The sequence below is a fragment of the Myripristis murdjan genome, chromosome 3 (assembly GCF_902150065.1).
Source record: "Myripristis murdjan chromosome 3, fMyrMur1.1, whole genome shotgun sequence".
In the NCBI taxonomy this organism is placed as follows: domain Eukaryota; kingdom Metazoa; phylum Chordata; class Actinopteri; order Holocentriformes; family Holocentridae; genus Myripristis; species Myripristis murdjan.
Genome location: NC_043982.1, coordinates 4,745,900 through 4,769,480, shown reverse-complemented (window position 1 = coordinate 4,769,480; position 23,581 = coordinate 4,745,900). Strand labels below are relative to the sequence as shown.

General features: G+C 39.7%; 1 protein-coding gene across 8 annotated transcripts in view; it reads right to left on the bottom strand.

Moving 5' to 3' along the window:
* The window catches only part of cngb1a (cyclic nucleotide gated channel subunit beta 1a), a 51,070-nt gene that overhangs the window by 12,098 nt on the left and 15,391 nt on the right, over window positions 1-23,581 (bottom strand). For 2 of the 8 annotated variants that reach the window (XM_030076896.1, XM_030076909.1), the window contains 18 exons: window positions 23,343-23,394; window positions 23,035-23,055; window positions 22,065-22,125; window positions 21,347-21,371; window positions 16,324-16,418; window positions 14,843-14,892; window positions 14,624-14,758; window positions 13,135-13,176; window positions 10,075-10,173; window positions 9,684-9,698; window positions 8,000-8,117; window positions 7,788-7,806; window positions 4,985-5,135; window positions 3,356-3,388; window positions 2,621-2,763; window positions 1,375-1,593; window positions 225-433; window positions 28-78 (listed from right to left, as the gene is read on the bottom strand). In XM_030076896.1, coding sequence (XP_029932756.1) covers window positions 28-78; window positions 225-433; window positions 1,375-1,593; window positions 2,621-2,763; window positions 3,356-3,388; window positions 4,985-5,135; window positions 7,788-7,806; window positions 8,000-8,117; window positions 9,684-9,698; window positions 10,075-10,173; window positions 13,135-13,176; window positions 14,624-14,758; window positions 14,843-14,892; window positions 16,324-16,418; window positions 21,347-21,371; window positions 22,065-22,125; window positions 23,035-23,055; window positions 23,343-23,394 — 1,538 coding nt within the window. The remainder of the gene's footprint in view (window positions 1-27; window positions 79-224; window positions 434-1,374; window positions 1,594-2,620; window positions 2,764-3,355; window positions 3,389-4,984; window positions 5,136-7,787; window positions 7,807-7,999; window positions 8,118-9,683; window positions 9,699-10,074; window positions 10,174-13,134; window positions 13,177-14,623; window positions 14,759-14,842; window positions 14,893-16,323; window positions 16,419-21,346; window positions 21,372-22,064; window positions 22,126-23,034; window positions 23,056-23,342; window positions 23,395-23,581) is intronic. The other 6 variants (XM_030076901.1, XM_030076918.1, XM_030076933.1 and 3 more) reach the window with 6 other exon arrangements.

The window sequence follows — 23,581 nt, the reverse complement described above, 5'->3', positions numbered from 1 at the left end:
CCTGGCAAAGTACGTCTTTTACCTCACCTTGAATCTCTCAGTTGTCATGTAATGTTCTCTCATATCCTTTTTATCACACTGTAAAAAAAAAAAAAAAAAAAAAAAAAAAAAAAGTTCCAGATTAAAGCAGGGTTTGTGTGCTAAACTGAATGAGAACAAATCTAGCTTTACCTTTATCTTTTTCTTGGATACTATCATGTGCAGCAAGACATAATTCCACTAACCACAATGTCTCCTCCACGGACAAACTGCAGTCTGGGCTGAAATAAGAGAATGTCTGTGATGTAGATGAAGTCGCAGGTATAATCTATTAACAGCCAGATGTGAATATTTTCTGGAGTCTGGTAGGGGAAGGCCCAGCGCACAGGGATCAGCCACACGTTCCAGTTCCACGCCATCACCACAAAAAACAGCCATATAACATAGAGCAGATCTGTTGAGAAGGAAGAAGGATTAAGTTCAGTTCAGTTCAGTTCAGTTCAGTTCAATTATAACCAAGTCAATTCGGTTTATATAGCAACACAGATTGTTTAAATTTCATAAATTTGAATTTGCCATGCTCACTTGGAACCAGAGTTATGTGAATTATGTGAACAGAAATTGTTTAATAACCTAAAAAAAAAAAAGACATTTTATATCCATTGATACAGAAAGAAACAATCACCTACTCAGGAGAAACCACAGAACTTTATAGAGGTCATTTTGGAAAACATGAAGGACAGTAAAGACTGACTCAGCCACAAATGATAAAAAGGCAGTAGAGAGCCAAAATCACAGCTGGGAGTTACGGTGTTTGTGCTAAGCCATGCCCCTTTTTGGCAAAGCCGTTGTCATAAGACACAACCCTCTCATCCAATCAGCAGGGAAAGTTGATCATTGTCGTCTTGACTTACTTCCCCTCCCATGACCAACCTCCTGAACGGGTTTTGTGATGTCACATGAATGTCTTTAAACTACGGCCCAGTTGACACTAAGACCCGTGTCCTTGCCCCTTTTGGATGATCAGCATGGAAAGGTGGTCAGTGCCACTTTGCTTCATGACGAGCCCACCCACGTTTCATGATACGGCATGGATGACATCGGAAACTATAGTCCTGTTTCTGCTAAGCCCAGCCCATTGCGACAACCACATGAGGCCAATTTGGCCTGAAAAAGTAATCATGTCTTTGTCTTTGCTGACTGACGGACCAACGGATGGACACGCCCCTTTTGGCCAATGGGCAGAGAATGTTGGTCAATGCTCCCTTGATCCATGACATAACCTCCCCTTTGGGTTTTCTGATATTATGTGGATGTGCTTAGAAACTATGGCCTGTTTGTGCTGAGTTAATCCCTTCTTTGCTGGCACATGTCCCATGTCCTTTATCTGCTTACCTGTGTATGGGTCAATGCTGGAGGGGAAACGGTAATCCACAATGGCACGAAGCCAACCAGGCATTGGGGGAAGTTTGGGAAGTTTGGGAATTAGGATAGGGTATCCAAATATGATAAAGGGTTCCGGCTCCTTCTCTTCTTCCTCTCCTTCAGCTGGAGCATCTTTCTTCTCCTCCTCTGGGGGTGGTGGAGGAGGAGGGGGAGGAGCTTTGGTCGGGGCTAAAATAGAAAAAAAAGACAGGTTATATGAAATATATGCTGCTTTTAGATTATTTTAGATAGCTATCCAATAGATGTCATGTTAAAAGAGCCCTTCAAATTTTCTTGTAATTACATGCATATGTAGTCAAAGGTCTCTAATGAGGAAACTGAAAAAGGGAAGACTGAAAGATTGATTTTGGATGAGTGGCTGAAATAAAGTTTCTACATTCTTCAAATTCTCACAACCAGTTTTTTGAAAAAAAAAAAAAAAAAAAAAAAAAAAAAAAAAAAAGTGGGCAAATTTCAGAATTGGGCTTAAGTTCCAGTGTACAAAAGCTTAATTTCATTTCAGTCTCTTTGTTCAAAGTGTTGAGATTAAAACATAATGTTAAAATAATCACTCATACACATTTTTTGTTATGTAGCAATCGCTATTCAATTAATCCTTTAAATCCTAAGCAAATGCACTTGATTTCTTTCAAAAAAATGGAAAAAGATGATAAGCAAATTATCGAAAACATTTTTAATGCATTTAATAAACAAACAAACAAACAAACGTTAGTCAAAAACTGTTACAAATTTAGGGGAAAAATCTTAAAAAAAAAAAAAAAACCCTGATAATTTGCAAAAACAAAACAAAACAAACAAACCAAAAAAATTTTTTATTTTATTTTTTTTTAAATACAGGAAAACTTCTGTGTTTAAACTGTGTTTAAATGTCATGAATTTAAAAGTATTTCAATTAAAGTTAAATTAAGCAAGTCCTAACTTTGCTAAGGACTCCTTTTTGGAAGACCCTGCAGAAGCCCTGGTGGTCCCCAGATCCCAATTTGGAAACCACTGTCTGAGGCTGCCAGGATGCTTAAAACTGTCCTGTTTTTGAGGACTTCATTCATTCAAACAATCAGGGACAGCATTTTTCTTATCCGGAGTCGTAGTATACTGTATCTGACAATAAAATTCATAAAACAGAGTGATATGAGGAAGTCCCAGAGGGACGCTTTAGAAGCCATTCAAAATGTGATTGTGTTGCATGTGTACCTACATGCACTTTCCTCTTCAGATTCGTCTGGGTCCATCAGCCTCTCTCTCCGCAGCTCTGTCCGGCCTTTAAACTGCACAACCAGATCAGTGAGCCGCTCCTGGACCACCACGCTGGTGAAACTGGCTGCTGACAGAGGGCGCAACCTGCAGAATGACACAACATGGTTGTAATGCACACTGAAGTTGAAGATTTAGCATGAAGTTGTGTGTACATGTGTGTTTTGGTGGCAGTGGTGGTGGGTGGAGGGTGAGGTGGCTTATTGGTTAAGATTAAGGTTAAGGTTTGGGAGAGGCATCAGTTAGTTATGGCAGTAGTGATCAAAGTGGTTTCCAGGGAAATTAATTAACCTAAATTAATTTAAATTAACCATGATCTGTGAATGTTCAAGTACAACATCTTAACAATTCAACCCTTCAGCAGCATCAGATCAGTGATGCTGGATCAGGGTCAGATTTTTTGTGTTTGAATGCTTGTGTAAAGCAACCTTAGGCTTCACACAAACCAAAATATCTCTTGATGTAAGGGTCCCTATAGGGCAATATCAACTCAAGTGGGCAGCTAACTGAAAGTCAACTTGGGGGTCCAGTTTGAAAAAGTTTAAAAACCCCAGGGTTGTGGTTAAGATTTGGGAGAGAGAGAGAGAGAGAGAGAGAGAGAGAGAGAGAGAGAGAGAGAGAGAGAGTGTGTGTGTGTGTGTGTGTGTGTGTGTGTGTGTGTGTGTGTGCTTTCCCTCACTCGTCATCTGCAGTCAAGTGTTTTTGGCCCCCACTGGAGACATGGAAACATAAGGACATGGAGACATGACAACATGGAGATATGAGCACATGAAGACTTGGACTCATCAGGATACAGACATGAAGTCATGGAGACAAAGACGAGAATAGGAAGGTTAATAAAACAGTTTCTTTTTGGAGTAGCTGTACTCTCTTCATCATATAAATGGAGCCAGAAAACAAAACTTATGTTTGCAATAGGACACAATTTTTTTTTTTTTTTTGCAACTTGGAAGGTAAAGTGATTGAGACAGTTCAATCGTATCATCTGTCCTTCAAACCATATATTCAGCTCCTGTAAAAATACCTTGTGCTGCATTTAGGGGGTTATTTTACAAAGTAGTAATGTTTCTGTTTGTTTGTGACTTTAAAGAGACTGTTCAGTGCTACTTCATGGAGCGATGGGGTCTGTTACCGGCTCTAGAGCTCCGACTCTTGTGTTTCCCATGTGTGGAAAACGCAATTACACATTTAAATTTATTCAGCAAAACAAATCTACATCTTCCGCTTGGAAAATAATTTTCAGTTAAAAGAGTTGGTCTCTCTTGGTGAATTTAAACTGACTGCAAAAAGGTCTTTAGGCAGACTTTATATGTAGTCATGCATGTTTTGTCTAGTCAAGAGCAGCAAAGTGGTTGATCTCTGACCCAGCAAACCTGCTCCTGGTCTGCTGCCTTCTCAATTCTACCACAGGGAATTTTGTATTTGCATTTGAAGGAAGTAACATTTCGATGATGTCCTGCCTCTGTAGTTTGATGTATTTCTGATTAAAACAGGATGCTGGCGCCAGGGCATACCATGGGGAGGGAGTTGGATGAGAACATATATGGTGGTGAAGCAATCCACTGTAAAACTTTGTACTAAGTCATAAACTGCCACAAATTCCGTATTCTTCAAAATGAATAAATGCAGCCACTGGGAAATAGCTACGGTGTTACTTTGACAGCTGTGAAGTTGCAGGTTTTATATGCTGAAAGTGGCATTGGGGAGCTATTCATGGTGTTACTGGTTGGAATTTTTCAGTTGCCCACTGGTACACCATCAAGTAACAACTGAAACCCTTTTCATTTCATTATCACTAACTTGTACTTGATCTTTATGGTATCATACAATGTCTGTAGATATTATACAGCTACTAAAATAACTGAACATTTGAATCTATGTTTGATGCTGTGTTACACAAGATTAGCATAACATATGGAAATGGCTGCCACTGTGACCATTCTGGTATGATGATTTGAATGGGAAAGACCATTTTACTCCATCCAAGTTCTGTGAGTTAAATGCATGACAAATAAAAATCTCTTGGCCCATGAAGGATGGTGGTACCCCTTGGCTTAACCACTATCAAGATGTATCCTACCTCCAAGTTTCATCAAAATTTGACCAGTGTTGTAAGAGGCATGACCTTTCAAAGATTGAAACTTTGACCTTTAACTGTAGCATCCCCAACAGTAAGTTTTAAATGCCAGAACACCGTGCTAGCAACTTCATGAAAATTGGGCCTGTGGTGTCTGAGTTTGACATTTTTACATTTTTATAGTGCCCCCATTTGGCCGGCAGTATCAGCACATAAGGATATGTTTCCTACCTGGGCTTTAACAGTGGCGAGACAGAGAGAGCAGTGGGCTGATGTTCCTGGCCTTCATTAGCCGGGGGGATGCCCATGTCCGCCCAATCATCAGTGTCCTCCACTGTCACTGCAGGGGCTACACTGACACCATCCTTACCAGTACCCCTCTCTGAGGAACAAACCAGAACCTTCTCAGACTGTACAAAGCAAAATCTTCAAACAATACTATGCTTGTCTGTGATCAAAGCAGTGTTTTTTAAGTGTCCCAATAGCCTAGTTCCTTTCTCCTTTGCATTCTTCTTGCACTGCAAAAAGTCCAAATCTTACCAAGATTATTTGTCTTATTTCAAGTCAAAATGTCTTATTTCTAGTCAAAATATCTCATTACACTTAAAATAAGACATGATCACCTCAGAAATGACTTGTCTTTAGACAGTTTTCACTTGTTTCAAGTGAAAATTCACTTAAAACAAGAAACAAATTTTGCCAATAGAGCAAGCAAATTTTTACTTGTTCACTTGTGTCACAAGTAAAAATTTGCTTGTTCCATTGGCAAAATTTGTTTCTTGTTTCAAGCTAATTTTCACTTGTTTCAAGTAAATTTTCACTTGAAACAAGTGAAAATTGTCTAAAGACAAGTTATTTCTGAGGTGATCATGTCTTATTTTAAGTGTAATGAGATATTCTGACTAGAAATAAGACATTTTTACTTGAAATAAGACAAATAATCTTGGTAAGATTTTGACTTTTTGCAGTGTGCTTGTGTCTTCACACATTGCAAAAACTCAAAATCTTACCAAGATTATTTGTCTTATTTCTAGTCAAAATATCTCATTACACTTAAAATAAGGCATGATCACCTCAGAAGTAACTTGTTTTTAGACAATTGTCTCTTGTTTCAAGTGAAAATTTGATTGAAACAAGTGAAAATTTGCTTGTTTCATTGGCAAAATTTGTTTCTTGTTTCTAGCTAATTTTCACTTATTTCAAGTGAATTTTCACTTTTTCCACTGGCAAATTTTGCCAATGAAACAAGCAAATTTTCACTTGAAACAAGAGACAATTGTCTAAAAACAAGTTACTTCTGAGGTGATTGTGTCTTATTTTAAGTGTAATGAGATATTTTGACTAGAAATAAGACATTTTTGACTTGAATAAGACAAATAATCTTGGTAAGATTTTGCGTTTTTGCAGTGCACATTCCGCAACGTTTGGAAATATCAGGGCTTATATTCCTCCCATCAGAAGAAGCTGTTTGCTGTCATTCTCTCTTGTAGAGTATGAAAAATGAGATTATCTGTCACAGTAAACATACAGTCTTGGCTTGGCTTGGTCAAAGTCCTTTTGCTTTATCCTTATTTCAATATGCTAAGATGAGTAATAGCGCTGGATTAGGTTACTCTCTGCCTCCTGTCAATCAGCTGACATCCACAAGAAGAAGTGGAAGTCTCTTCCAGGAAATAATCCCTCAAAAACGTGTCACCTTACAAGTGTTATAGCCATGTTTATGTGTTCTTATTTAGGGCATTTGGGGCAACTTTTGTTTGTCAATTGGTAGTTACTTTCAATGCTGTAAAGTTTGTGTTTCAAAAATGAAAGATCTAATTTAAGGATTAAATGACTAGGGGAAATGGAAGCTTGAGGTAGACAGAGCTAAAAAGGCCATAATTTTTTATGACACCTGAATTATCCTGTAAGTCTCTAAAATAATTTCCAATTAGTCTTCCACATGTCATGTGTTAAGGCTTAATGGGTTAATTTAGTAAAAACTTTTCACAAAAGCCCAGCTCTTGTGAGTTTTTAACATCACCTGAACTGGGGGGAGTTGGCAGCTCATTGGGAAGCAGCGCAGCTGTGCAGGGCATGATGAAAGTGATGTGAAGGCCAAGCTGGGAGACAGCGAGTGGAAGGGACACCTAGTGACGGAGAGGTTGTTTGGCTCTTCAGAGGTTGTTGTTCTATGCAAAATCAGTGTCTAACTCCAAGTCTCTATTAGGGTGTGCTGGTGGAGGACTGGAGTTAAGGCTGCTGAGGACACTGGGGGCGGGGTTAAGGCTTCAGAGGCACCTGACAATGCTGAAGCAGCACTGTCGTGCCTGCTTGGGAAGCTGGGACAGCTCCTGGGTCATCTGGCAGAGCTCTGGTAGCAGGGTGGGCATGGACATTTTAGGGTCAGGTTATTGTCATGCAGCAGCTTTCTGCAGCTCTCCAGGCACTCAGCAGCGTAGGGGATTCGAAGCAACAAGCTCTTTACTGGAGAGCAAGTGCTGGGCACTAGGTAGAGAAATAGCCACAGTCAGCAACAAGAAGTTGATGAGAGGCTACAGTGCAAAACACCTGTTTCTGATGTTCAAAACATGTTCATTTAAAGTCACAAGGAAACGGCATTTAAATGGCATCTTGCTTCCATGATTCAATGCATGTCCAGCTGAAACGGGATGTTGTGCTGGAACATAACGCAGGGAGAGAGGTGTTTGAGAGTATTCAGAAGGTGACGCAAAAATCAGTGGTGGTATTACTAGTCTGAATGTTATGCACACGTGTGGTGAAGCCATTAAATAAAGATAAAACTAATGTAAAACTAATGGGATTTTACTATAAAAATACACGAAAATACAAATTTTGTGAGTTTCTTCACATTTATTGTTGAATAGGTGTACATTGTGATATGGAGTTTTAGCTAACAAGGTGGAAATGTATTTTTCATTTCATTGTGACTTTAAGTCTTTGTAGCACAGATTTGTTCTGGAATTGGGCTGCTGTGACAAAAATCATGACAGCTGCTCTTATAAAAATGATTAGGTTGCACCTCCACATTCACCTTCTTCTGCTGCCGCCTCCTAAAACAAGAAAAATGAGATTGCTAAGAACACAAAACTCTTGAGATTTCATATTTTCAGAATACAATTTGCAATTCTAATCACTGTTTTCTGTGTGGAGAGTGTTATTATTACTATCATTACTGTCATCATTACTATTATCAATGCTATTATTATTGCTAGATACATTACATTGTTTAATAAAGCACTCTACCTGGTCTGTAGCAGTGGTCTCTGGATCTCCTGGCTCAGGCTCCAGGTCTCTCCTCTCTGATGCTGGCTCAGCCTCGGTTGAATGCGGCTCAGCTGGCTCCTCAGCATCCAACAGGGACCTGATGAGGGGGTACGAATGCAAGAAACATCAGAAGAATGATGAGTCTGCAGAAAGTGAACCCACAACAGGCATCCTTGGTGCTCAGATAATGTTTTGGATGCAGAGGGATGGCTATGCAAAAGATGCATGAAGGTTTTATCGTGAGGAAAGTTTCACCCTTAGACACTCTTCCACTATCCGTCGGCAAAAAACTGGTTCCGTTACGGTTTGTGGACCAAATTTTTCACCGTTCTCATAATTTTACCCGAAAATACATTGGTTTGGAACCCAAAAAGTTGGTTCCCAGCTGCATCCAAAAAATGGTAGGACCTAAATTGACACCAACAGTGAGAGTGTATTATTCTACAGGGAAAGATGGAAATTATGGACAAATCAAAGAGCGTGCAGTGGTCTGCTCAAAAACAGAAGTACTGCTTTCAATTTGGATATCTTCTGAATTACAGAAAAAGATAGAAGGGAGTACAATAAGAATCAAACTGTATCTCTTCCATCTCTTATAACCTAGGTCCAAATTATCAACATGTGTAAAAAACTGTCAAGTACAGCTACTCCAAAAAGGACCAAGTGAAAAGTGGTGCTTGACAGGGTAATGTTGGGGAGAATAATGAAATCCTGGATGGCGTGCTGGGTCATAAAGCAGCAAACCAGCAGACTAGGTTGAATTCAGCCACTGCAAAGCTGGTTCCAGTCCAAACTGGTGCAAATGCCGGCCAGTTCGCTAGGCAGCTGGTCGCTAGTCCAAGATTTGTAACTAATGGAACCAAAACTATTTTGATTGAAAAGATTCAAATTAGACGTCATCAATCTATGATGTTCAGTGCATTCCGGGGGATAATTTGTAAAGAACTGTTGTAACTATTTTCACTGTTGTATCCATTTGCCCTCAACCTGTCTTGTCTATTTGTACTTAAGTTGGTGCTTCCAATGTGTCTCAGAATGACTTTCAAGAACCCTTAGAGAATGTGCTTGGGCTTGTATTGAGATGATTTTCGGTGTCGGTGAAATGAGCAATAACAATAGCGATAGTGTCAACAAGAACAAGAGAGTGAGAGCTTCAGGTTGAGAAAAAGTAAGAGTTCCACTCCTCACTCAAAACATCCACTCTGACCATACTACCACAATAGTAGGAAGAATTGTCGGAAGAAACTTGTTCTTTGATTGTGAGAGACCAACACCAAAACCTGAGGTCTTGGATCACTGAAGCATTTACTACAACCAAGCTCCAGTTCAGTGTAGCTGATAGAAATATGTGAATGTGATGTGAAATCATCTGTGTCTGGCCAGTTAACCACAGGAAAAATATACACTCCTGAACAACAAAATGCACAAACGTGCAACACACAAATAGTGTTAAAGTGTTTTAGGGTGGTTTTGTAAGTGTGGTTTGGTTTATAAGTGGATGACATGGGTAAACATGATGCATGGCTGCTAGAATAAGATGGATTTTGAATGGAGTCGAGAATTTGTAGTAGTATAATTCCTGAATCCATGTAACAGGCAAATATGAAGCCATTAGTCACTGGTCTGTAGCTGTTTTGTAATGACTGTAAAAATTCCAACCAACCTTTTAAGGTTTGCCCTGATTCACAGAGAGAAAATAGGCAAAAAAAAAAAAAAAAAAACAACACAAAGAAAAGTCAAATTGAGCTAAAAGGAAACATTTTGGCAGAAGCATAGGCTCACAGCAAGACACATGCAGCAAACTCTATGAGCATACATACATGCTAACTAGAGGTAAGAAGCATGGTGTATCTGGTGGTACCAAAGCAAAACTTCACAGTATCGTATAACAACACAAGCTTATACAAGGGAAGTACGCAACCCATACCAAATAAAGTCACATCATTGTGCTGCTTATTAGATCTAACTGATTATCTTCTGGAGATTGAAGTATGGGAGCGTCCTTCAATCTCATTGCAAGGACAAGACTTTATCTTAAACATGATGGGGCTTACTGAGGTATTTTTCCTTCCTCAGCAGCGCAATTCTTATTTCCATCTGTTACAGTCCTATTCTCTGTGCTGTCGTCACTCTCCTCCCGCAGATTCTGCAACCTGGACGGTGTGCAGTAAGGGACAAACAAATGGAGAGCCTGAGTCAGTTGAGGTCATCATGTCAGAGAGGGAAGCTTGATGTTAGAGCTGGTTAGTCTGGGCTAAGCAGAACACAGCGAGCATTACTGCAGGTGAGCGTTACTGTATAACCTTGTTGAGAGTAAAACATTCAGCAGGTGCTCATGAGATCTGGTTTATAAATCACCCATAAAGGTTCATGGGACTTGGTGACAACAGTAATGGTTGTGTCAGAAACAAGGATCTGATAGTACTCCCCTAAATAGTTCATTATCATTTACACTCAGACTGCTTGACGTTTGGTGATTGTGATTATTTTGGTTGTCCAGACAGCTTGTACATTGTCATGAAATTTGGTTGCAAAATTCCTGCTGGCTCAATGGTGATGCTTGTCAGCTTTGGTGATTCCATGACCGTCCCTCTAGTTTCACCAGCAGACCAAAATGTTCTAACAGTGGCAGCAGTAACACCATTCTTATTGGCTGGAGGTTGAAACCTGGCGATTGGGGTGAGCCCGTGACCCTCCCTCGAGTTGGTTCTTGAATTGGTTGTTGGTTCTTGAATTCTTCTGTCGTCAGCAGCCGTAGTTTCAAAGTAATCAGCATCATCTGATACAGACTTTTTCTAAACTGTGGGATTTTGTTTGCTCTTACATTCCTCAAAAGGGATCTCCCGTGTTTGTTCATTTTCATCAGGGTGGATTAGCATTGCTGTTACTTTGTTTGTCCTAAAAATCCCCTCAAGTCACGGCAGCATCTGCAGCCACATTTTCTTCATCTGCTTCAGTGCTCTCGTGACATTGCATCTTGCTCTGTTGCTTTGTTCAGAGTTCTCATGGCAATAAAATAAACTGACATGTTAACTTGCCCCCGAGTCTTTTTACTCTCCTTTATGACAATATTTGTCTGTACTATTACTTTCTTCTTTTCTATCGCAAGAGAGGTCATTCAATGGAACAACAGCACTTTTGTCTTTATGCCTGTAATTTAACATATTTATTTTCTCTGGCAACAGGAATTTTTCATCCCCTGTATGACATGGTTGCTTTTAATGTATTTATATATTTCAAATGATGTGCCAGTAATACCACAGACAAACAAAATGTCATTTCTGTCAGTTGCCATGACCTCCATACTTTCTCTGGGACATCTGGTTGACTGTGTTGCTTGAAACTCCTCAGCCATGACATCCTCTGCCAGGGAACCTCAGTGGCAGGAGGCTAACAGTTAGCATTTGGAGCATCCAGCCAGTATCCAGCACTCAGTAACAATGAGAGGAAGATAGAAACACTACTGTCCTACAGAACAACTAGAGGGGAGGTGAAATAATGTCACGTTTTTCAAAATGAGTGAACTACGCCTTTAATTTTTCTCTTTTCTTGCTGCAGTTTCAGCTGCGGTGCTGTCTTCTCCTCTTCAGCTTCTATGCTGTCATTTGGGATCTCATTCTGTAATTCCTTAACAATCGTAACACTCCATTATCTCAGTCTTAAGGGGTTTTCTTCTGTCATGTTGCTGCACACATGACTGTTAACTCTGCTGTTTTATGTTCCTCAGTAATATCATCCTGAAGAGCAACGTTCAGCTCAGGACTGCTGTTATCCTGCAGGACCATGAAGTCTTCAGAGTTTGTAATGATAATCACCATTTAACATCTCACAATCTGTTCAGTCACTCTCACCGTGTCTACTACCTGTCTAATACTAATATCTGATATTCAGATATCTTTGTTGACAATTATTTTCCCTCCTGCAACAGCATTATGACTGTATTAATCTGATCGTCTCTGTTCAAATCACTTTGATGTTTAAATTCTCTTGGTTTCTTTCAATAACTTTGTATATTTAGATTTAAATTAATAAGAAAATTACCATAAAATTACCATTTAATTATCCCCCAAAACTGTTATTAATATACAAGGAAAGTTACCATACCATAAAATTATCAGAAAAACAAAACTAAACACAAAACTAGCAAAATATTATTAAAATTATCAAATACCAGAAAACTATATATAACTATATATAGAATAAATATATATTTAAATCATGAGAATACTTCATTACCAAAAGAACAACCACAAAATTACCCCAAAATTGTAAAAAATAAAATAATAATGATAATAATAATAATCATAGGAATAATAATTTGTTCAGACGGAGAAAAAAGGCCTTTCCAACTAAAAACAATTACCTTTGCTCTCTGAAATAATATTAATAGCACAGTATCTACAATCTCTTTTCTGCACTTTTTTTTTCTGTCTCTTTTGTCCTCCTCAGCCACTTTCTTTTCTGCAGGACTCAATATTTTTAGTGCTCTCTGCTCACTCTCCGGAAGGTTCTGCCACCCGCTCAGTGTTCAGGACGGGACACACACAGCGATCAGTGGTTTACGTGCAGGATGTGGAGAAGGATGGGACGCTTATTATCAGCCCTCCTGTCTTAACACGCTAAACAGAAAACAACCGATGCTGTAAATGTCTAGCACTATGCAAGCGAGGCAAAATCCACTCTAGGCCTGAAGAAGCATAACATGAGTGCAGCATAAAACAGTAAAGCAGCAAATAAACAGCGTTACATATGGATTGTATATGTACAACTCATATGTAATACACCCTTATGTAACATAGAGTTTCACACACACACACACACACACACACACGCACACACACACATAAAATAAATAGCATCTTCATCAGCTTGGGCCCTAGGGCTCCTGGGTTAATCAGCAAGATAATTACAAACAGCTAATGCAAACAGCTTGAGAATAGGAGATGTTATGCGTGAGAGTGTGCCAAAAAAAGCTTCCTGTGTCCCTTCAGTATAACCCAGACACACAGAGGGGTGCATTAATATTTGTCTGTGTATCAGTGGCTTGGCTAGGCTACGTGGGGTAGCAGCGAGAGGGCTGGGGAGCACATGAGGAAGGCGACAGACAGACTTACTCTGGGTCGTCCTCGTTTTCCTCCTCCAGGATATTAGGCAGTCTTTTCAAAACAAATAGCAGTTATATAATGAGGGCTCCATGGTGGTGCCGTGTGCTGCTGCCTGTGCAGTGTGCTGGGTGTGTGTCTGTGTGTGTTTGTGTGCACATGCGGCTCCTGCTGTTCCCAAGTTTGCTCCTACATAGCACTTTACATTTACTGCCCTTCACTACAGGCAGGAGGTAGTCTCAGCCGAGCACACTCACACTTAAACCATCACCATCATCATCATCATCGTCATCACACACACCCAGGGGTCGAAGCAGAGTAAAAAAATGTGCTACAATACAGCCTCACAAAACCTTATGAAATGAGCACAAACAATGAATTACAGGATTCAGGATTCAGGAAAAAAAAAAGGATTATAGGATAAAACATTGATTGGACATTTTTGTCACTTTTAAAGATTAGCTAAAACTTTGGTTAAAGGGACAGTTCACCCTTTTTGAAAAATTTGATGTTACCTCACTTCCCCCCAGCTGTTCTGTAGGACAGTAGTGGTGCTATCTTGCTCTCATTGTTACTGAGTGCTGGATACTGGCTGGATGCTCCAAATGCTAACTGTTAGCCTCCTGCCATTGAGCTGGACTTCAACCCAGCTAACATTTGGAGCATCCAGCCAGTATCCAGTAACAATGAGAAGAAGATAGCAGCACTACTGTCCTATGTAACAGCTGGTGGGGAGGGAAATAAAATTAAATTTTCTAAAATGGGTGAACTATCCCTTTAAGGTTTAAGTTTTGTTCAGTGTTAAAGAAGAAATCCTGCAGCTGAAAATGAAAGGTTTCCGCCCTGTAGAAAACCTGCTCTCATGAGCTGTGAACTCCACCTGTCTCGTTCGACTTGAGGGGGAAAGTCTCCACCCACCTGTCCCCCTGACATCCACACCTTTACCTCAGAGACACATTTCCCTCATCTTTCATACATTTGAAGGTATTGTGCTCTTTTCACAAAATTTCATCAGAGCAGGCTGTCATTGCCCTTTGGATAAGTGTGTTCAGCAGTGTGTTCAGCTATTTTAAGGATTATGAAATGCTTGTACTAACATTGGTTCTATTACTTACTGAAGAGGATTAGGGCCCCACAAAATAAAATGTTCTGAGAATAATTCCTGAAGTCAGAATTCTGACTTTTTTTTCTCAGATTACTGAGATTAAGAATGTTTATGTGTGTGTGTGTCTGCGTATGCAGCCCTAATCCTCCATAATTTCTTCAATTTAATCAGACTTGCACGATTACCTACAGCAGGATGGGCTGGGTGGCGTTACTTTTTTGCAAAACTAATGTCATAAGCTCAAAATGTATGGTGGTCATGTTGAAAATAAAGCTGTTGCTAACTGCTAACTGCTGTTGCTATTAGTTGCTAACATTCTGAAGGACATTTTCAGCATTTTCAGTGGACACTGATGCCATGTGTGCACTTGTATGTATCAAGATGTGTATGACTTACTGTTCATTCTCTGGCATTGTCTCTATGACTATCTTGGCAGACTGCTCCACCTCCAGCTGTCTGACTGCTGCCTCTGCTGCCTTCCTGGCCATGTCCTCTGCCACCCGGGCAGCTTCTAAACGCTCCTGCTGCAGTCTGATTGAGCAATATCAAGCTCAGTGTGCTTCCAGTATTGTGTGTGAACAAAACAAAGTGAAAAAGAAGTGAGTTTTTTCTCACCTTTCCTCCTGAGCCAAAGCAGACTCGCTCGGGATGCTGCCCGCTCTTTCCTGCATCCCATCAACCACAGACAGGGAGAGAGCACTTACTGTTATTTTCTTCTCACGTAAAACATGACATCTAGCTCAACTGTAGAAATGATGGATTTAATGTTTTTCATGGGTTTAAATTAAAATGCCACCACTAAACCGGGCCAATCAGCTGTGGTGTAGACTTTACTAGAGTCAGCAGCTTTGTCCCAATATCTACAAGTGGCTGCTTGCGTGATGTATTTTCAGGAACTGGCTTAAGTGTGTGAGTAGGTGTGAAGATGGCAAGTGTTCGGAGGTTTTGTCAACACATATTGGGACACACTTTGCTAAAGGAAGAGGTTTTCATGTTTTTCATGACTTAAGAATGGCATAAGGAGGACACTTTTTATAAATTAACAAACCCACGTAGTCATTCAAGCATTAAAACAACAGGTTCGACCAAAATACCAAGTAAATACATTACTAAAGACATAAATAAAAAAAGATAGGATGACATTTAGCAAATACAGTCATAACTAGAGTAATTGCCTCTGTCTTTGAGCATGCAGTCATGGGATACAGTCTGCAGCAGCACCAGGGTTAGGGTTCATGAAGTGTGCATTAGATGCACTTGCACCTGGGCATTTTCAGAAATGACACTTACTTCTTTCCACACACTGTGGAAAGAGTGCTATTCAAGTAGAAGTATTGTTACTTTGCTGATATTTTACTTATTTCAAAGTATTACTGTAAAAATGTACTGCACAAAAGTAAAAGTACCTAGTAACTAATTTAAGAGTTACTTTTTAGGAACAGCAGCTGTTGGTCAGATGCAATCTTTTCCATGCAGTAGACCTTTTTCACAGCAGCCATTTTTGACATGAAATAGCATGATAACCCAGGTTTTACTGATGACACTGATGAAGGCTCTGTTCTAGTGAGCCAGCATGAACAACAGCAGGGCTCAGGCTGTGTTCGACCTACATGGAAAAGGTCTATTCTAAATGGATCAGAGCACAAAATTGTACTCTATAGCAGACGGGATTAAAAATGTAGCTAAGAACAATACTTCAGCAAAAATGTGCTTCACTAAAGGTAAAATTACATGAGTAAATGTAATTAGTTACTTTCACCACTGGTGGTGCATGAATGCACGCTCAAGACCACAGGTGTGGGTATTGGGACAAACTCTGGTTCCCTGATTGACCAAAGGAAGACTCTGCCTTCTCCCAGGCTGCCAACAGTGCCCCCCCTCACAGCTTTGCAGGCTTAAGTAAAGGCAACCATATATACTGCTTACAGTTAGCATCCAATGAATGCAAAAAATGCATAAACTAACCATTAAATAAGAAGAAGGTAAATAAACGGACTTGTGTTATGAGAAACCAGAAAACACCATTTCCCAAGATCCTCCACCATGCCGGTGGTGGTAAAGGCATTACAGAAACACTTGTTTCCTAAGTGGTTCACCTGCTGGTTCGATGGCTTGGCTTCCTCCTTCTTCCCCTTGTCCTGGTCTGCCTCCACGTCCTCCAGCACCATGTCTGGCTCCTGTTTGATGCTGACTGCACAGCACATGGCAGGGAGAGCACGGTTCAAGATTGTCTATAAGTGGGTCTATTGGTTTGATCCATTCTAATTTGGTCCATATATACAACTTTTACATGTTCTTCTAATAATTATGTCATGTTTGACATCGAGGTGAAGACTGCTGCTAAAGCATTACAACTTAAATAATATAACAGTGACTAGAAATCCACAGCAGACGATAGTGGCTGAACATGAAGTGTATGAGATTTGCACAAGGTGGGTCACAGAAAGAGGTGGTGAATATTATAAAAGACATATTGTGGTGCTGGTGTCAGCGCCCTGTCTTCTCTGTTCTCATATGGTTCTCATGTGGCTACCCAGCATCCTTTGCAGTAGCGTAATTCCTGACGATTAAGACTGAAGTTTTGCTTTCGTGACACTGCGGTTATTTTGGTTCTGGTTACTTTTGAAATGTAATAGGTTACAGATTACTAGTTACCCTGTTAAAACTGTGATAAGTAATGCAACTATTTTAATTACTTCATCAAATAACGTAACTTACTACATTTGATTACTTTTTGATTTCTTTTCTAATAAATGTTTTAAACTGTGCAATAAAGCTGAAAAGTCCATAAAACATAAGTTTAAATATTGCAGTCTAAAGTTCACAACACTGCTCAACACTGTCAAACTTTTATTAAAAGTTGTTAAATATAACTTGAATAAAGTTTTCAGTAACAGATTACAGTTACATTTATTTTGTAAAGTAATTACATGTAACTAGTTACTCCCCAACACAGTGTGTTCGTGTGAGGCAGTTAAACTGTTGATTCTTTGCTTAAAAGTTTGTCAGGGAACCTGATATAACAGCTCAGCATAGTGATTATGTAGTTTCTGCAAAAGCTTCACAATAGAAATTCTCATTGCCTCACCCAAGGCCTGTCTTGCAGTTTCGGGGAGGACCTTTACTTTGAAATTGTGTTCACATGAACACGTTGTGAAAGATGACATAGGGCCTATCTGTACAGATTATGAATGATCATAACGCAATAAAAAATGGATGATATGTCAGAATTCATTCATTCAACAATGAGTACAACAAGAACTAAGAATGAAAATGTTTATTTTGTGTGCACTGATTTCATTTTAGCCCTTGCCTCCTGAACATTGTCAAACTTGTGTTTTTATTATGTACATACAAAAGATTCATGCTTTGGCAAAATGACTGCTTGACTGGTTGATTGATTGGCTGATTGATTGGAGTAATAATCCCTTACCCTAAAACCATGCTCCTTCTGATTTATCCAACAACAGAACCATAACACTCAAAACTCTTTTTCCAATACAGGTCTTTATTTTCATAAACACACTGTAGCCTTTAATAAAATTTGCACTTAGCTGCCTTGGCATTGTTAGCAACAGCCTTTGACAAAAGAACAGTGACTAATCCCATAATACCTGCAGTCACTCAGAATTCCTCTCTATCAAAGCCCTTGGCAATCCAGAATTGCTTTATTAAATCCTAAGTGATGTGCGAGCATAAGCATGTGGGTGTTTTCAGCATGAAGAAGCAACAATAGGCAAATATGTAAACATTTGATAAGTGGATTCACAGTGCTCAGCCAGTGTTGAAAATTAAAGCGTTAGGCCCGGTGAAAAGTTACAGGCATTGCATAGTTCAGTATTTGCCATGTATTGAGATTTGGATAGAAACTGAATTTATTGTGAGCATAATGTATGTTCACTTCAGAATAGAAAAATCAGACCGGAAAACACTACCTAACATTATTTTCATGATCTAAACATGCTCAGATCTCATAACATTTTATTCAGTGTTCTTGCATCAGAGGTAATTGTTAAAGAGAGGGCAAAAGTGCATTATGCATTGTAGCTGCGCAGAAACTGAGCAATTTGTTATGACTATAGGACTGAGTCAGTGTGGCTATGTATAATCTGGTCTTCCTGTCCTTCAGTGTGCCTCTGTCTTGGTGTGTTGTCTGTGTCTGTGTGAACAACTCTGTCCCACTCCTCCTTCTCCTTTTATTTTAAGGGGCTGTCTGCGCCTTCTCCCCTGAAACAGAAGGAGAAGAGGAGCCCGGTTAGAGTTGGCCTCATCACTGACACTAACCCCTATCAAAGCCCCAGCAATACATTCATCAGCCAATCAATCACTTCATCAATGCGCGTGTATCGTTTGCACATCGCCAGTTTCTTTCTATATACTGCCTCCCTTCTGGAGATTTTGGAAAGGGAACAATGGGAACAACCAGAAATGCACACATCCTAAAGGACCCATTCTAGCACATTGAGCTCCAATATGGAGAAGTCTCTAATTGTGGCAGTGTCAAATCATCAGTTTTGCAGCTGCCATGTGGCTTCATCATGCAAAACAACATGGCACATGTATATTTCCATGTTAACCCCTGGAAAAGCACGCTAGTAGCCAGCTACTAGGTACCACTCTGAACATGGCATCACAGCTGGTTTATAACAAGCTGTTCATGCGCTTTTCAAACTGCCTTTTGTTTGGTGGGAGACTTATATAGGTTTAAGTCTGCACCACTTGCCAGGCAGCCTCTGCGGGACATTCATCTGCTCTCCACAGTGAACAGCTTTTTACATCACCAAAACACTCATCTGTACTAGTTTCAGCGGCAGGGATTATGCTCTAATTTGCATATCTTTGCATGGCCGGCATTAATAGGTTCTACTCATTTGTGATGACACAAATTGTGCTTGTGCATGCACGACACAATCCCAGATTCCAGGGATGTAAGGGACAAGCCTCTCCCCTTCAGCGGAGGAATATCAAAACAGTGCTGCAATGGCAGATTGGGCATCAATACCAATCTGTCAAGTCAAAGTCAAGCCTTCACGAGTATTTAAATAAAAAGAAAAGCCTTTTTTGAGTGGAGAGTGTAACAGTAAAGTGGTTAATGCTGCATATTAAGAGTTGGAGTAGCCTGGTTTCTAGGCCCCATGAATCACATTGTAATTCACTGGGGTATGACCATTTCTCTAGCAGAGATGGTTTACCAACATCAATGCTTGTCCCACCCATGGGCTAAGATCATTGGTCAGTGTTAAACCAATCACAGCAAGTTAACTGATTCCGATTCCGGTCAAATCTACCCCGAGAAATGAGAGCAGTTCCAGACCTGAGGGATTGGCATGTAATTAAAAAAAAAAAAAAAATGTGGGCATGACAGCTCATGAGGGATGGATCCAGGCTGGGTGTGAAGCCTATCCAGGTTACACTGGGCAGCAGGTAGGACAACTCCCAGGACAGGTCACCAGTCCAACACAGGGCAACAACACACAGACAAAACACACTTACACTTTCATACTTATGGGCAATTTAGAGTTACCAATTCACCTGACCTGCATGTTTTGGGCTGTGGGAGGAATCCTACACAAACATAAGCAGAATATACAAATACTGCACAAAAAGAACCAAAGCTGTGACTCAAACACATGACTTTCTTGTTTTGAGGCCACGGTGCACTACCACTAAGCCTCTATGTTGCCTTCCTCCACAATTATTATTGTAATAAATATCAATTAACTGTGCCAAACTGTGTCAAATAAAATAATATGTAAAAAAGATCTTTCATTTAAAAACCTTACTATCATTTCATAGATCTTTTTTCCCCTGTAATATTCAGCACTGGTGTGTTTGAATAAGAGAGTATCTTTGGAAGTAGCCTGTCCATAAACACCATCTCCTTTTAAGGTAGGACTGAGGGAGCATGGGTATATTTTCAGTTTGGAAAAAAATGCACTGAGGGAATGTAGGGCCCTGGAATCATAGAGCTGCTCCTGCTAATGGACAGTCAGCTACAACTCAGCTGTGATGTTAGTTATCTAGTTATGGACTTGTCCCGCCACCTGTAAATGAATTTATCAAACTGAGGGCTGACAGTGGCAATAGCATGAGTGCCACCACTAGAGGGCACTGTGTGGTGCCATACAGGTGCAACACATGTGGCCAAACTGTGCTGTCACTGCAGAGAAGTAAATATTGGAATAGGCTAAAACCTTCAATAAGGAATCAGAAACATCACAAACATCTATCAAATCATCCGGAATACCATACAGTCCTGCCTTGGAGTGACTGAAGCCATGTGATGTTGCAGCAAACTGGATGACGTGACTCTGCCATGATTACAGACTCCTCCATGTTGGAATTTCTTCCAGAGATCAACATGCCCAAAGAATTTTTTTTACGAGTCGGATGTGTGAATTCACCGCTCAGAGTTTACCACACTCTGTCCAAAAGCAAAGATGCGAAATCAATTTGTAACTGGAAATTATCAGGTTATTATCTGCACGAGTTTCAGTGGAGGAGAAATATATTTTTGGGTAATCTGACCACTTTTTTTAATTGGGCGAAACAAGATGTGACCAAGATTTCAGAGTGCTGATGTTGTCCGCAGCATACACATTCATAACTCAACAGTTGTTTATATTTTATTTTATTTCATTGCTTGATTGTTTATCATTGTCTTATGGTGTTTATTATTGCTAGCATTTCATTTTGAAGTTCTATTTCTGTGTCCTTGCTGAATCCTATTACTCTCCTATGTAGGTTGATACAGTTTCAGCCTGAGTGTGAGTTCAATCCTTTCCTCTTACGTGGTTACTGAATACATACACTCACCCGTGTCATCCATGGAGTGTGCACTAAAAATCTTTTTGACTTTGATTCATAATAGCTGAATTAACTATCATACAAAATTAATGCAATTTAGTGGTCAGTGTGCATGGGTCTCATTTCACATCTAAGTTCTCATTTCATCCTTATTTAACTTTTTTTTTTATTATTATTATTGTTGGTGATTGTTGATTCCACATTTGTGGGTGCAGTTTTAGGGACTAGCTTAAGCTTGGATAGAGGATATTCTATACGGCATCTAAAACGTGTGTATGTGGTGGGAGTGAGCCAGGGACAGGTTCTACTTACTGCTTTGCACCTCAGTACTGCTGTCCTGCATAAGAAAAAACAAAATAACAAACACAAGGAATGAAATATCGAGTGTTGTGTGCTGCTGCAAATTGAATGTGAAGAGTGAAGATATCTTAAATGAGCTATACTGGCAAGGGTTCTGGGTGTAAAAATGCCATTCATTTTCCCAAATGTTTGGGTTTGTTTAAGCATTTCCAACTCTTGGATGGACATGAAATCATCAGCACAAACAAATCACACTTGCATAGAAATATTAAGAAGTGATAAATCAAAGGCAACTGAACTTGTTTGTCTTGAAGATGTTTGGCCACTCATCCAAGAAGCTGATGAAGCTCTTGGATGAGTGCTGAAATGCCTTCAAGACTAATGAGTCCAGTGGTCTTTGACTAAGCTTTAGACCATCCTAGTATGTTGATTTGAATGGGAAAGTGTGTTCTACTCCATTCAGGTTCTGTGGGTGGCCATAACATAACCCTGTAGTTTTGTTTATTTATCCATGAAATTCCCATGATTCCATCCTGAGTAATATTGTATTTTTACTTCAAAGTAAAATTCCAAATAGGGAAAAACAATGGGGAGAACACTTCCTGAACCTGTGAACGGAACGGGAAAGTAATGTATGCTATTGTTACAGGTAACTGTAAAAGTAGACGCTGCAGTTTTCCTTTGTAGGGCAGCATTTACCCCTGAAAAATGTTCTACTGCTGTGACTTACCGTCTTTTGTGCGGGCTGAGGCAAAATGCGACCAATACCCTGTACGATCCAGTTCACCACACTGTAGGGACAACATAGAGATGTAAGTCCAAGATGTACATACTCTCAATCAAACACAGTTTTTAAAGAAAACCCACCCGGGGAGCAACTTCCACTGTTAGATCTGCTGTATTTAATGCATTCCAAGAGTTCTTTTTTGAGGCACTTTACTTTCATGCTCCCATTTTCTCTCAACTTGCCTTTGTGATTTCTCTGTTTCCAAGGATGGAAACAGAGACCACCTCCAGAGAAGGGGCATCAATGTGTTACTTTAATGTTCATAAACCAGTTAGCCAGCTAAACAGTTCATGAATACTGAGATATGCCAGGTACACAGAGGCTACTGTGCCTGAAGAAATTGGCTTCTCCACCTCTTCTATGATGGATTTCTCCCTGTATGAGAGTTGAGTGCCCGTGAAAAATGGTGGCAACAGAAAGAATCTGTCACTCTTAGATTCTTAGCAATTGGCATCAAAACCCAATTTACTGTTGATGGTTTGGATTACTGAATCATTTTGTGCAATCAAACACCATTGTAGCTACTGGAAATATCTGGGTAGGGTGTCACATCATTTACATTCTGAAAAGGAATAACAAAAATACACCAAACAACCCAGAAATGCAACGTGCAATTGCCAGTAATGATTTTTCAACAGTGCTGACATGTTATCGGCCAGCATTTTATTGTAAATGTAGATGTTATGCCCCAAATAATATAAAAGATGTAATAAACTAAGAAGAAAGGGGCAATTTGGTTTAGAAAAATGGTTGCATCATGACATTATAAAGCAGAGGGGGGGTCTTTTGACTTCACTTTTCCATTTGAATAAGAGTCATTTTTTATATCAGTACATGCAAAAGCATGTGTGCAGTTCATGACATCATAAGGTTGGATAAACATATCCATCAAATAACCAATATTGTCACCTACTTGGCCGGCTGCTCTGCATCACTAGAAGGGAATTAAGAAGAACAAAAAAGTGTTAGAAAATGTGCACATATATTTTGAATGTGTAAAGTTGCAGCACAGTAAATGACTAGTGTCATTAAGTGTTTTTCAGTGATTGTTATTCAAATCTTTAAACACTGTCTACTGGTGATATGGCTCTGGGGCAGCTGGAAATTGACAGTTAAATTCTCTCATGGGTGTGAACTGATACAAGCATTTGAAACTGTCAGAGATTAAGCAACACTGACAACTAATATTGTTGCAAGTGACTGAAAACCTACAAGACGTACCTCACTGCTTTCACTTCTGCTTTTGGTGCTGGAGTAGCTGCTGGTGTTTCAGCTGTACAAGGGCATGGACAAAGTGTTAATGACATCCATTCCTTTGACACCATAAAAAAGAGAAACCTATCAAGTCTAAACTGTCTTCATAAAATTACACTGTGATGATGAGACTGAAGGGTTATGAAGGGTTACAAATTATCACTGTGATACAGCGTTGGAGGGATAATTCACCAATTTTGAAACAT